Raw genomic sequence first — 15,183 nt, 5'->3', positions numbered from 1 at the left:
ATGCAGAACAACTGACCAATCAAACATTTTGGTTATGCAAAGGTTTTAGAATTAAAACAAAAAAAGGGGTGGGATCTTTTTTTTTTTTACATGCATTGAGCATGACAAACTGTTTACAAAGTGTTCAAAAAGTGTCAGGGAGGGGGAGGAAAAAAAGACAGGAGAGCTTTCATTAAAAATCATGTGCCATTTAACATATAGGTTTATTTTATGCGAAAAGCCTAAGCCGTCTAGGCATGTGGATGTACAAATGCAAGTGAGAAGCCTTCTTTACTGATCCACATTCTTGACTCGTAGGACCACAGGCACAGAAGTACAGGGGATCATGCCTAGCTCTGTGATCACAAGGTCAACAAAGTCTGGAGGTGTTACATCATATACCAAGTTCAGCAAGCCCAGGGACTTCACACTCTGCCAGTCAGCCAGCTGTGTCTTTCCATCTCGAGTCACAATTAGATCGTCAGGGTCATCTGTGGGAACAGGTTTTTGTGTGTGGTTCTCAGTCTTAGATTATGGCATTTATATCATATCATATATATCGTACAGTGATATCTTAATCTTGAGTCAATCATAATTACCAAGTTCATTCGAAACGAAGGAGTCTGTCTGTACTCGTTCACAGAACTTGTAGGTCTCACAGCAGACTAGCACAGGCACATTGTAGGCCTTGGCCACAAGGGCAATTTGAGACGTTCCCACTCGTGACATCACATATCCATTAGCCAAAAGTGCATGGGCTCCAAGAAACACCTTGGAAACCTGTAGGCAAATGAAATGACCAGTGTACATTTTATAATTTTGAAAAATAAGTGCTATGAGGTTATTTTGCCAGTAGGCAGTGCAGCAGCCATTATAATACTGAATTAGAACTTTTTCTGATGCCTGACAATAGCACTGAATATCATTTATTGTCTGTACCTGAACACACCCTGGATGTTGTGCAAGTCCATCACAAGCATTGAAAATCATGACAAATGAAAATATAAAAGATATATAGATATGCCCCTTGTGGACATGCAAGTATGCTGTGTGCATGACAAAAAAAAATAAAAAGATTAAGTGAAGGCACATGTTCAGGTACTCTTATTTTTGCTGTTTCAAAAAAATGCATGAATACAACATAGTATTGATTTTATATTTTTACACCCCTATTACCTTTACTCAAAAAAGTAACTTAAGTTACCTCAGGCAGGATGTAGGACACGGCAGATATAAGCACATAGGTACAACGAATGCCTCTCTTCACCAAACGCCTCAGCGCCTCCCTGCCCTCCAGCCTGGGCCGACTGTCTACCACAATAACTCTGAACTTCCTTTGCTTTTCAAATGCTTCACATAGAATGTGATTCACAAGTGAAGAGCTGGAAAAAATAGTAAATAAATTTCTCTTATTTTTAAAGATTTCTTTTTTCAAAAGACATTTTTACTACTACCACTAAGGACTGGCAGCATATGTTGTAAAGAGCCTCACTCCATTAAAATGGACTTTGATGTGCTCCATCCATGAACAAATTAAAGAAAAAGATGATTCGGGCCTCTTACCATCCATAAACTAGAATGACATCTCCATCCCTTATCTTGTCAATTGCATATTTCGAGATGGCTTCCGCGGCCAACGTGAGCTTCTCATTTACGTAGTTGTCAATACATGACAATAGTTTCTTTTTAGCCTGTGCATAAAATATTTTTACATTTATTTAAAAACATGAAACATTCTCCCTCAAGATTAATCAGTTAATTTAGGATGATGTTCAAACACTTTACCTCCTCTTCTTTGCACTGACTTGGAATATTGGAGATTTCCTTCTTGATATATTTGATTGCATTACCCATGCTTGCTGAGAGGGGGCGACACTGGTTTAGAAAACTGCAAAGGAAAGAGGAAGCAAGCTTTATTTAAATACTTTATGGTCATATATTTAAGAAACCAATTTATGCGTTATTATACTTTTTAGATGCATATTGAAAACTATAAATGTTGGCATTTATTTGACATGCTAATCTTCAAAACAAAATTTGAACCTGATATAGGGCTTCAGTTTGTTCACTAGGTCCCTGGCCAACTCCTCATTTGGAGGAGTGCTGTAGTCTTGGATCACCTGCAATAGTAACACAATTAAAAGGTCAAATAAAAACATTTACTTGTCAATAGTAATCTAGTGTTGCAGAGGACTTTTATTCAATGTTCTAATTGCATTTTGAAAAGCAATTATAGCTTTATTTCCAACATTAGACCTTTTATTCAAATATTTCTTTATCTGCTAATATTAAAATGGTAGCACATACACCACTGATGAAAAGGCTAATGAAGTAACAGTTTACCTGTTTAAAAGCATGCAATAGAGCCACAGAACGAGCATTGGAGCCAGCTACAATACCCTGTGAGTACTGCAGACCCAAACGCACTATGGAAGGGTGGATAACTGTGGCAGGGATGCTGAAAAAGATGACAAGCATTAGTTATGAAAACCTGCAGTAGACAATCGAACAGAGGTCTGTTTCCTTTCTGGAGACATAACATGGGTCATCTCCTACAGACCATTGACTGGTGCACTATCTGAGATTTTACACATTTATATAGCATCGAATGACTCATTTCAATGTAAAGGTGTTGTGGAGTTGAGGCATCCTGAGCAGACAAAGAAGTTACACTTTCCTCGGTTTTGCTGTTCTCAGGGCATTGTAGTCACCCTCGGAATGACAGATAGTTCCGCCCTGTGGAAACCTGAGCCTTCCCCACATTTGTTTTTCCCTCCCCCAAGAGACTGGCACCACCCACAAAATTTTCTCTAGGCAAGATGGCAGATTCCACTGCCAAATAATCACATGTACACAACAATCCGCATGATCTTCTATAATAACATCCAATTTTCATCAGCACCATTTAAGGTGAAGCAGAAAATTCAAATGAGACACTAACTACTGCAAAGAGGGAGAATCTGAGTTCACTTCTGCTCTGCTCACCATGGCTCACTCAGTCACATTTTTTCTTGTGCTCCAGACCTGTAGGAGCCTGGTTTTTCTACCCTCCCAGCCGAAGGAAAATGTCTGTTTTTATCACCTTTGTGCAGGTGAGGAGAGCTTAGTTGTCCCGGCGCTCTCTTGCGCCGTAGCTGCACTGCTTTCAAACTGACGGAGAATAACTACACTCTGCGTCCAAACAGTGAATACCCTGAGCACATTAACTACTCCTGTTTTCCCTGGACTTCTATATTCTGTGTTGGTTTATACCATTTATGTTGGTGTTTGTGGACCTCAAAGTGTTTTGGGTGAAGTAAAATATGATTTAGTTTTTATTATTAACATTATCCGTTATGGATACATGAATTTGTTGTGAATGTAATTAGCTTGAGTTTAGTGAGTCAGTGTGAATTTTTCAGCTTTTTCCTCTCAGCAACGAGAAGTTAAGATGGGGGGTGTGGTTGAGGCAGGAAAGAGGGAGAGGCTGAAGAACTGTTTATGTTTGGCTCTGAGAAGGAGGGCAACCTCTACTGGCAAGATTTATGATAGTGCTCTTTTAAGGTAAATAACTTCAGAAATTATAAATATTATCATTTAAATCATCCGTACAAGACTAGTATCTTAAGTAACATAAGACAATATAAAGTACCTGATTTGTTGGGTCAAAGGGGCTTTGCGGCTGTACTGGTGTAAGTGTGAGAACAGACTGACTTTGTAACCATAATCTGATCTCAGTGGAATCTGTATAAACAAATGAGACAACAGTCAAGTTTGGCAACCCCAGGGTAATGTCAGCTACTGTTACCAAACAAGGTTATTCTCCTCTCTTCAAGGTCAGTGCTGACGCTGCAACAAAATATTCATTCCACTAATATGATATTTTTAATGACCACGATGGTATACACTGGACCAAAATTAAATGTGGGATGCATTTTACACAATGAAATGGGTAGAACAAGTAACCGATGATAATCTAGCCCTCTAGACACATACAGCGTTATCCCAACTGGCTGTGTAACACAGTATGGTGGTTATTGCCATTGCCAAGTGACCTGTACAGCACCAGAAATTGGGTACCATGAATATAAGAAACAAGACAAATTGGGAAAGTGATCATGCTTTCTTTCTTTTCTGTGATATATCTGATAAACATGACTGCTATGTTCTAACATGAAAATGAAACAGGTCTTTGTGGTTTTGAATGGAAAATCAATTTTAAATCTGTGTTACATTTCTTTAAAAATTAAAAAAACAACAGTCATTCAGTAATAATTCTGGGTTTGGATAATTAACCATACTGTGCCAAGCTGAGCCAGTGGAAAAACACCTATAGTTAAGAAGAAAAACAAATGATTTTTTACATAACATAAAACCCCAGCTAAGCTACATAAGAACAAAACACACTTCACACAAATAAACCCATTTTTCTCAACACCATTATAAAAAAAATACACATCAAACAAGATAAAAAATTAAAATAAAATAAAAATCTCCACTGCACACACAGTGTAGACTCAGACCTTTACTCGAGACACATTTATACTGGTTCCTTGACCAGACTTCTGAAAGAAATGGGAGGTAAAGCATCCGAAGTAAGTGTGTTGAAATATCTTTGGGAACATGTGGAATGGAAAAGGCTGGAGGAAATTAAATTCAAAACCAGGGTTGGGGTTAAAAAAATGGAAGGAAAAAAACACATCAGAGTAAGTAAAATTAAAAAAGCTAAATATGTCCATATTAAACTTTCTAACCTGTTGTCTCTCCAGCTTCTTAGCCAGCTTTCTAACCATTGCAGGATCATCTACTTGGATATGTTCTGGCAATCGTTTCACAGCTGGAGAATGACAGGTAGCAGACATAAGACCTTAGTGAGTCATATTTTCCATAAATCCTGCATTAGTACATCAGCAGTATTCGGCTTGCTATAGAACTATTTGAATCGAATAAATCTGGATATATTACCAGGCTGGAGCTCATTTGGTGGAGCTTTCGATTTGCTGGAAGTGGGTTGTGAGCCTGGCTCTTTCTTGGTTTGTTTTGATGCACGCTCTGCTTCTTGACGTGCACGCCTCTCTGCCTTTAGCTCTGCTTTGCTTTTAGTTTGCTTGTCTGTAGGTGCAGTGGACTCCGCCACAGGCACACTGACAGACACAGGAGCTGCTGATAGGGATACAGGACCAAAGCCAGTTAGGGAACACGAAAAAAAAATTCCAGGATGTGACATAAACTAACAGGGCTAAATGTTCACACAATAGTACTGTTAGAAAGGAATTAGAATACACTAAAACACATTACACTGAATAAAACCTATGTAATTATCTGCTGAATACTGGTGATTGTGATAGGGTTCCAAGATTTGCTGTGTGTCCTAACAACAGTAATTTTTAATGAAAGTGTTAAGCTGACAAATTTTTTGATAAATGTGTATAATTGATGAAGTGTGGGTTTAACTCAAAACACTTTTTAAATGAACCCCTATCAGTCTTACCTTTTTGTGTTGGACATTGTGTAGCAGTTTGAGAGGCAGCTGAAGGAGCCTTCTCCTTTTCTGTCACTTTTTGTGTTGGACCCTTGTCATCTTTCTTGCCCTTTTTCTGTTGTTTCTTCTCTTTCCTTAAACGCTGCTTCTCTTCTTTTGTCAGCTCTCTACCTTCATTCTACAAATAAGTCAATGATCAGTCAGTCACTAAAACACATACTAAGACTGAGAGACTGATTGCCTATACTGTTGATTTCACAAGACAGTTCTCAGAAATAAAATAAAAATCCTTATTGTTGCTCTTAACTCCCAAAACATCTGGACATAATATAAAATGTGGACCACCAGGAAGACGGGAATTTTAAGCGTTATATTTAATAGACAATTCAAGATCTACTAATTTAAAAACAGTAACATCAAAAAGGTTTCGTTTTTAGCTTTTAAATAGTTCTAATTTCTGTACTCATGACAAACACTGTTTGTCACTTAAAACACTTAAGTCATTATGCCATTCAAAAATGTAAGCCATTCACTGAACTTTAGTGTATTAAATGTATAATTTTGATAATAAATTTGAGAATGTTAATATTGTCAATTAATTCATTTTCTGTAACTGCTTATCCACTGGGCATAAGGCGGGGACACGCCCTGGAGAGGGCGCCAGTCCTTCAAAGGGCGACACAAACGCTCACACATTCACTCACACCTATGGACACTTTTGTGTAGTCAATCCACCTGCCAACATGTGTTTTTGGACTGTGGTAGGAAATGGGAGCTTCCAGAGGAAACCCACGCAGACACGGGGAGAACACACCAAACTCCTCATAGACCCGTGGGACGTGAACTCACAACCTCCAGGTCCCTGGAGCTGTGTGACTGTGACACTACCTGCTGCACCACCATGCCGCCCTAATATTGTCAATTAACATGTATAATTGATAATTTGATAAACAATATATGGTTAAACATACATGGACACCTGCTTGGCCAAGGGTATTAATTGGGTGTTTTCTTAAGACATTAAGCCACGAGGACCCTACTGAGGTCAGGTATTGTTGATGTTGGATTATTAGTTTTGAATCACTGGACAAATGCCGCTACAAGTCATCCCTAAGTTACTGGTCGGAACCCTATCATCCCAGAGAATGCTGTTCAAATGCCCCTCTTGCTGACATTGGGCATTGGGCATGGTGAAAACGATATGCATTAAAATCCTACGTGAACTATATGACAGTAATATCTGTTTAAATATAACGACTGCATTAACTCACCTTGGCTCGAGCAATGTCTTGACATTTCCCTTCTCCATCTATGACAGAAAGGTAGGCTTTATTACTGCACACTTTTTCAACCAAACCAAGTTTATGTGACCTCTAGTTGAAGCATACAGTATGTAAACTGCAAACAAAGAAATAGTTTGGGTTCCTAAAGGAGCTGTTTTGCAGTAAAATAAAGTTAACTGGATACTGGTTAACGTTAGCTAGCCAGCTAGCGCAGCTATCATTTTAAAACCAACGTTAACTATATCTAAATCAAATCTACAATTAACAAATTAAAACCATATTTAAATCTAACAAAATGGCCACCTAATACAGAATATAAATCGGATCATTTCCAGAGGCTGCTGTATTGAAATATAGGAGAATGATGCAATTTCCCTGTAAACCTGAGCAGCAGGCAGCTGTGTCTGTGCTCTATCTCTCACAGATAACCACACACAGACGTTAGCGACTTCAACGGCTTCCTTTTCTCTCCGACTCTTTTATTTACTACCGTTTATCTGGATTAACTCCACACACGGCGAGAGCAGTGTTACCTGCGGCGTGGTTGACCTCGGCACTGTGTTTAGACTCCTCTTTTCTCTCTGAATCTGCCATGTTTCGAGTTGGTGAACATCACGTTGGGAACCTGAAGAGAACTGAGCCGAGAAGAAGCACTGCCTCCAGCGACGGGAATAAAACATTACAGCAAGATATACACAGATCCACCAAAACATTAAAAGCACCTCCTTGTTACTACACACCTTATCCATTTTATCAACCCTTCTGAACATATATATGCACTTTTATGGAAGCAAATCTGTCTCATCACACTTTGAAATATTACCATCTTTGAATTTGTAGCACTGAATTTATGAATCTGAATTTTGCTGCTTTTGAATTTAAGTTTTCAGATTTACACCTCAGAATGTTTTGCTTCGAAATTATGCATCTGAATATAATTGCTCTTGAACTCGTGAATTTTCAAGAACACATTTTCACTGTTATTCAAAGTTAATAAATCCAGATAAAAAAAATCAAGCTCAAAAAAATTCAGATACACATCCGGGACACAAAGGATGAGCAATCGATTCATTAGGATTTTCTCTTTCACCTTAAATGCTGCACTAGTTGCATTCTGTCGCCGCTAGATCATGAAATACGAACACAACTTCCATACCGTGGAAAACTACACGTTTAGCTTCCTTCCGCGGATATTATCTCTTTATTTGCAAAGTGTCTCAAAAATCTGAAAAGCTCACTAAAGACACAATATAACAGACTACAGGGTGTCCAAGACTTATGAAGTTGATCTGTTCCTACGTCGCGGCGTAAACCGATTTTCATTGTAAGTTGGAAAATACGTATATACTGTACGTAAATAACATACTGTAAGCACCTATTCACGAAACATCGTAACTCGGGACTGACGTAACCCGAGGACCTCCTGTATTGATATCTGGAAGATGAAGAAATTCTACTGTGGATTTTTTTTTGTCATGGCCCTGTGAACATAGCATGTGATATGACAGAATATGTGGAAACATGAACTGTGGAGTATATGTCCTATGGCATTTTTATTTTTTAATTGTCGGGTTATCAAGAACCTTAAATTGAATTTACAGAAGGTGTAGTACAAATATAATATCCCAAAGTGCAGAGTTTAATTCATAAACTTGTGTTTGTTTAAACACTGGATGTCGGTGTGTGTATATTCACAATGTCTGGTTATTTCTAATATTTATAAATATTTATAAAGATATTTGTGTTTGAAGATTATTTATTTGTTGTAACAATGCTTCTTGGCAATAAATCTTATACCATTGAAAAGCCTGTTAATTTCCCTTTCACATTTTTGAGACACTTTGAAAATAAAGAGATAATGTCTGCAGAAGGAAGCTAAACGTGTAGTTTTCCACGGTGTAGAAGTTGTGTTCGTATTTCGCCATCTAGCGGCGACAGAATCCAACTAGTGCAGCATTTAAGGTGAAAGAGAAAATCCTAATGAATCGATGCTCATCCTTTGTGTCCCGGATGTGTATCTGAATTTTTTCACTCGTATTTTGGCATCTGAATTTCGTCTGTCGAATTTGAGCAACTTCGAAATATATTGTTTGATTTTTTTTATCTGGATTTATTAACCTTGAATAATAACAGTGAAAACGTGTTGTTGAAAATTCTATTCAAGAGCAGTTATATTCAGATGCATAATTGTGAAGTAAAATATTCAGAGGTGTAAATCAAAAGCAGCAACTTAAATTCAAAAGCGGCAAAATTCAGATGCATAATTTCACTGCAAAAAAAAAAAAAAAAATCAGTGCTACAAATTCAAAGGTGGTAATATTTCTAAGTCTGATGAGACAGATTTGCTTCCATACACTTTGTTGTTCCACAGTTACATAATGTAGTCCATCTGTGGCTCTCCATATTTTGTAAGCCTCTGTTCAAAATGTCTTTCAATGGTCAGGACCCCACAGGTCCTGCTTTAAGTTTTGTCAGCATTCAGCACATAATAGGCCCACAACTCTGGTTTTGTTTTCATACCTGTGTATACACCTCGGCAAACAAACTGGCATCCAGTCAGCCTTATGTATTTTGGTATAATTTAAGGAGTTGCAGTTAACTTATATTGGAAAATGCATCACAGGTTTACTCACTGTTCTTTCTCTGTGACTCTACTACAGAACCTGTAATTTCAGCATGGTCTTAATTACTTAATATTCTTCTCTACATAATTCTCTACATAATGACAGGATTTATTTATTTTTGTAGAATATATTCATATAAAGTTATTTTAATATATTAAATACATTGTTAGACAGCTATGTGTACTAATGGAATCAGATCAGTTTTAGTGGTCATATTAAAGCAGCTACTAGATCAGCATTTCATCTTAAGAACAAGAATTTATGACTAAACCAGACCTGGAAACTTGTGCATGCTTTTATTTCTAGCAGGGTTGATTATTTTAATGGTCTCCTAAATGGATTTCCAAAAAACCCCATTAAACGTGGTTCAGATGATTCAAAATGCAGCTGTCAGAGTTCATTCTAGGAGTAAAAGAAGTGAACATATTACCCTTATTCTTAAATCCTTACACTGGATACCAGTCTGTTACAGAATAGGCTTTAAGGTGTTGTTACTGGTGTATATTTTTTCTTGGGTAGAAAAAACTTGAGAATCAGCATTTAGGTACACTCTCAGAAAAATGGTATGGTAGAGGTTCATTACTGGTCACTAAAGGTACACACAGTAAATATGAACCTTTAAAGGTAACAGTGGCTTTAAAGCCAAGCTGTGGTCCCTAAAGGTACATTACATTCTCTTTTCCAGAAGGAGATGTGAATATTTGTAATGTTTAATTATAGAAGTGTGTAGTTCTGGATTTAAAATTGCAATTATAATCATATAAGGTACAATTATGTTCCCTAACTAAACATACTGAAATGTACCCTCGTGGGTTCCACCATAGTGACAGCAAAAGGTACCACCTCAGTGACAAATTTTCTGATACTGTACTTTGCCACTGTTAAATGGAACCAGTTGACTTGGAACATCAGAAGAGACCCAACTTTAGAGACCCACTTTTAAATCAAGACTAAAACATCCCTATTTGAGCAGGCTTACCACTCAGTTTAATAGCCTTACTACAAAATACATTTAGGTTAAGACTGGCCCAGTCTTGTTGATAAAGACAAATGTCATTATAATTAGCCTAAAGAAATTGTCAGCCTTCATATTTTATTGATTTTCATCAATTTTACACACCGTAACTTGAATACCTAGACTGCTGTACATGACTGACACCTTCCTTGGGTGGATGTCTCCTGTAAGGCAAGATATTTGCAAGCGAATGTTTTGCATATTCTGAAAATCTAAGAGCTCTGAAACTACAGGGACCTGAACAGAATAAACATGCCTTCAAAATGCTCATAAGCTAAGCCTAAAGGTTAAGTTTTGTGGTGTATTGAAATGGTCTAAGGGACACTTGTTATGCTTTGTGTTTATGCCTTTTATGAACTTTTAGCAGTACACATTTTATGCGTTTATTTATTTATTTGTGATTGCCTATAAATGTCATAATTTGATTCACAATCATCTAGCTTTCTTATTGTGATAAAAAAAACAGCAATCCTCATTCATTCATTATCTGTAACCGCTTATCCAGTTCAGGGTCGTGGTGGGTCTGGAGCCTACCCAGAATCACTGGGCGCAAGGCTGGAACACACCTTGGAGGGGGTGCAAGTCCTTTACAGGGTGACATCCACTCACACACTCACCAATCCACCTAACAACATGTGTTTTTGAATTTATGATGTCAGTGCTCAGTTCTTAATTTTAATTCTGTTATGAATACACATGATACAAAAAATATAATGTTTAAAAATGGTTTATTCAAGAAATACAACTTACTGACCTTTACACAAATAAACAAACAATGTCCTTACATTAAATTAATACAAGGGGATAACGTAGCATGTTTAATACAGCCTGTACCAGCATGGATATATCCTGCTCTCTATGAAATGTAATAGCTGGCTGAATTCACAGCGCAGTAGCTGGTTGAAGGGGACCAAACCTCACAGAAACACCTGACTTGGTTCCATTTGACCAGCCACAGCAAGGTGTGTTGTTACATCATAGGAGATGAAATGACAAAAAGGAGGAAGGATAGAATGTATTTCATATTTGAACTATTGGTCATTGTTTTTCTGTAAGATGCCTTGACACTTACCTGTTGAGAGAGAGTGTGACAGAGAGAGAGAGAGAGAGAGAGAGAGAGAGAGAGAGAGAGAGAGAGACCTACATTGGTTAAATGTAAAAAAGCAGGTATATGCAATCAAAAAATCATACAAAAACCAATACAAATACAAGTTCACCTATGTGTTTGATTACATGATATTAAAAAAAAAACCTGAAAAAGTTAAATCTAGTGAGGCAACTGAGATGTATCCCAGTTACATGCAGGAAGCCCCTGTTAAAACTGGAAAGCCCTGTCAGGATCAGTATGTAGCCACACAGCTGTGGTCTATTTGTCTGTTCTGGCTGTCTCAATTGAGACAGAATCAGGGTGTGGAAGCCCCAGGCACGTGCGTATGTCCAACCAGACCACATAAACAACAGCATTAGCACCTCTCTCACTGCCCACTGTATAAGGCTCATTACTCCCAATGAGCTTTACACCTATTTTCTAGCTGTAAAGTAATACATTTGGATGAATGCAGATTTATTGCCTATAAATCAAAGTGATAATACATAGATAAATTGACCCATTACATAGATACTAACATTAATAGCATATTAGAAAGAACATTATCATCCTGAAACCTTGAAAAGAGTAGTTTCTTAGCCTGGTGACAACATCCCCCTGAAACCACACACTTCCTTACATTCCATAACTGGGTTATTCATATGGGGATATAAGGAAGCATGTATTCACAGGAGGCAACAACTGGATTTCCCTCGCAGCGTAGCAGACAAAGTGTCCTTTCATATGCCACAGTGTTAGCCTTGTGCTAACCTAACAGCAGTTTTAAGAGAGAAAAAAATGTAAGATGTCTAACAAAGTAGACAGAGGGAAATAGACCATTCACAAAGAGTTAAAAATGTTATCTTGTGTTGAAATAAAATCTGGAAATCGTTTATGACAGAAACCCACATTTTTATTAATTTTATTTTTTTTCTTTTTTAAATCAAGCCATGGAAACAGAAAATGAAGATTACCTGTATTTTACTTTGGTGTCTTCCAGCTTCTCAGACACATGGTTGCCATCAAGAGTATGATTCCACAGTGTTGGGACAGACAAGAAAGAGCTAGATGCCAGTTCTCAAAATGTACCGCTGCCTTTTACCTTACCAAGGTGTGGACAACAGCCAATTGATAAAGCCTGCAGTAGATCAAAGGCAAGTAATGACACCTTAAGTGAGAACTAGGTGACACAATCCTACCTCTGCTTCCTTCCAGTGCACCCTTTCTCATGGAAGACTACTGCCAAACATGTCATACCCTGCAGTCGTATAAAATAAAAGATCACTTTAGAGTACCCCCCAAATTCAAACCTGATTGTTGGTCTGATTGAAAGTACCGCTATCCATTCTTCAAGCCAAACTAAACCATGTGTACAGGAGGGTAACTATTTGGGTTGTCCTTTTACTACACTTTGTTTGGGAATTGGTCTCTGAAACTAAAGAAGAAATAGAAGATCTGTCTTAAAGAGCCAGACAGATATTGTCAGAATTAGTGCTAGGTCAGAAAAACCCTAAAAGACCAACCCAAACGTTTTGAACACTTCTTCTCAAAGGCTAAAATCTCTGTTAATGCATAAATTATGGTTCTCTCCACACCACTCTCACACCCTCCCTCTGCTGCTATGTCCTCTCCAGCCTTCTCTGAGCCTGGCTTGTGGATTGTGCCCAGACATGGTCTCGTACTCCCGGCCTTTTCTATGTCTCCGACTCCCTCATGCTGCCCCCTCCTCCCCTCTGCCACAGCGGCCTCCCACCTGTTGGTGTCCTTTAGAAGCCTGGGCCTCTCCTGTGCCTGCTGTCCAGCCCAATCAGGGCCATGACAGGGCAGAGGGAGCCTGTGAAATCACACCTCTCAGCTGTTCACACTCGGCCCAAGACACCCTACACCCGCCGCTCCCTTTTTACACTGAATTTCAATGGCTCTTTCTGAAAAAAATAAAAATAGAGAGTAGGAGGCCAAGGCAGGACCTAGGAACCAATTAAGGATTTAAAAATATATAATTCTTTATTAGCACATGTACAGTTAAAATGGGTAAATGCATTACGTGTTTACCTTTATTTAACTGATACAAAAACAGATTTCCAGTGTTTTCACTGACCAAATTGATTGTATTTTAACATGTTCCCCTTAACATACACCAAAAATTGGAACTGAGTCATCATGTTTATTGATGTTTTACATCACCTTACCTTCTATTGAGAGTTTTAATCTTTTGGGAACTGAGGGTACAAAGAGCTCAAGTTTTCAAGTGGAATTTTTGCCTTTTCTTGCTTGAAACAAGACTTTTGCTACTCAGTAGTTCATGGTTGCTGTTGTCTAAATTCTTCTTTTCATGATGTGCCATAGAAAACAGATCTGTACTGCAGACAGGCCAGCCAAGAACATGCTGTCCATATCTACAAAGCAATGCTTTTATAGCATATGCAGAATGAGGCCTGGCTTTGTCCTGCTGAAATAACCATGACAAAGCTGCCTTGATGTCAGCATATATTGCTCTAAAATCCCAGTATATGCCTCCACATCAACTGTAACTTTACACATATGCAGTACAACATCGCCATGGGCACTTGTTCACCCATATATCATGACAGACATTCACTCTGCACATTTTGCATTTAAATATGTGGATAGTCCTTTACGTTTTACGGCACATAGAACTCGACGTGCATTTTTTTTCCTGAAAGCAAGCTTAAACATGGACTTATCTGCCCACAGCACAGGTTTCCATTGTCTTTTGGATGATTTGAGATGGACATGGGCACAAACACGCTGGCAGCATTTCTATATAGAATTGATGTATGTGCTCTTTTCCTTGTGTAGTAGAGTTTCAGGTTGCATTTCTTGAGGCAGCAACAGACTGGAGTTTCTGGTGTTCCCCAGGTGTTTCTGTCGGTTCACAGGCAGCATCAATAAGCATTCACTGATAGAAGGAATCAGACAGCAGACGTAGACAATAGGAATTAAGAACATTTTTAAAGTGAAATGGCTTCTGGTTTTCTCAAAACAATGGGTTGGTTACTCAAGAGCCCACACCTCAGAGCATCATTGAATGTGTTTCGGTCGATTGAATTGTAATAAAAAAAAAAAAAAAAATTAAAATCCACGTGTTGAAACAGAATTTTGGGGGGCGTGGAAACATATCTCTACAGTTGTCTTTAATAAATGGAAGCATGTTTCCCAAACAGACTGCAAACTCTAATAAAGAAATGGAATACTGAAGACTGAAAACATTTATGTTATACTCATTGTAATCACGCTTCATTTTAATGAATGTTATTTGGTTTTCAGAACCTTGTGGCAAATCCCAGCTTTGTCCTTGTGATCAGCTCAGCTCTAGAGGAGAAACAGGAGATCTAGTCTGTGGGTATATTTTCCCCTGCGCCAAGCATGGCAGTACCCTGAAGTCAGCACCTGTGTTCTAAAATAAACCTGAGCAAGAGGAGCCCCGGCCCCATTCACAGAAAGCCAGGGCTATAGAAGAGGCTTACTCTGAAACCCAATGTCCTGCACTATTTTAACTGTGTATAACCACCACAAATAGCAACTAACAGCATCCCGGGCCCATTTCACCTCAGCAGGGATGACACTAAGCTTACTCGACATATCTTATTTATTTCCTGTACTCTTATATGTGATCCTCACAAATGAAAAGTTTCCATTAGACTACTTAGTCAGAAATACGTTCCAGTGCCATCATGCCTGCTTCAGTAAGAGACACTCTGTACTTAAAACTT

At 38.2% G+C, this 15,183-nt stretch overlaps 1 protein-coding gene across 2 annotated transcripts; it reads right to left on the bottom strand.

Annotated features, from left to right (window-relative positions):
- Positions 1 to 97: 97 nt before the first annotated feature.
- On the bottom strand, positions 98 to 7,383 carry eif2b4 (eukaryotic translation initiation factor 2B, subunit 4 delta). Of its 2 annotated transcripts, none has more exons than XM_066677134.1 (13): positions 7,257 to 7,383; positions 6,712 to 6,749; positions 5,450 to 5,618; positions 4,924 to 5,118; positions 4,713 to 4,795; positions 3,611 to 3,702; positions 2,323 to 2,437; positions 2,023 to 2,099; positions 1,765 to 1,867; positions 1,543 to 1,670; positions 1,184 to 1,361; positions 579 to 759; positions 98 to 470 (listed from the first exon to the last, which is right to left on the bottom strand). In XM_066677134.1, exons 1-13 carry the CDS (start codon positions 7,315 to 7,317, stop codon positions 271 to 273), a joined length of 1,620 nt encoding a protein of 539 aa, XP_066533231.1. In that variant the 5' UTR covers positions 7,318 to 7,383; the 3' UTR covers positions 98 to 270. The 2 variants fall into 2 exon arrangements, with proteins under 2 accessions (XP_066533231.1, XP_066533230.1); XM_066677133.1 differs by having other exon boundaries at positions 4,924 to 5,121; positions 7,257 to 7,382.
- Between the last annotated feature and the right edge of the window lie 7,800 nt (positions 7,384 to 15,183).

The sequence above is a fragment of the Hoplias malabaricus genome, chromosome 7, assembly GCF_029633855.1.
Source record: "Hoplias malabaricus isolate fHopMal1 chromosome 7, fHopMal1.hap1, whole genome shotgun sequence".
Lineage (NCBI taxonomy): Eukaryota > Metazoa > Chordata > Actinopteri > Characiformes > Erythrinidae > Hoplias > Hoplias malabaricus.
Note: the sequence above shows the minus strand (reverse complement) of the source record. Positions and strands in the feature narration are given on the sequence as shown.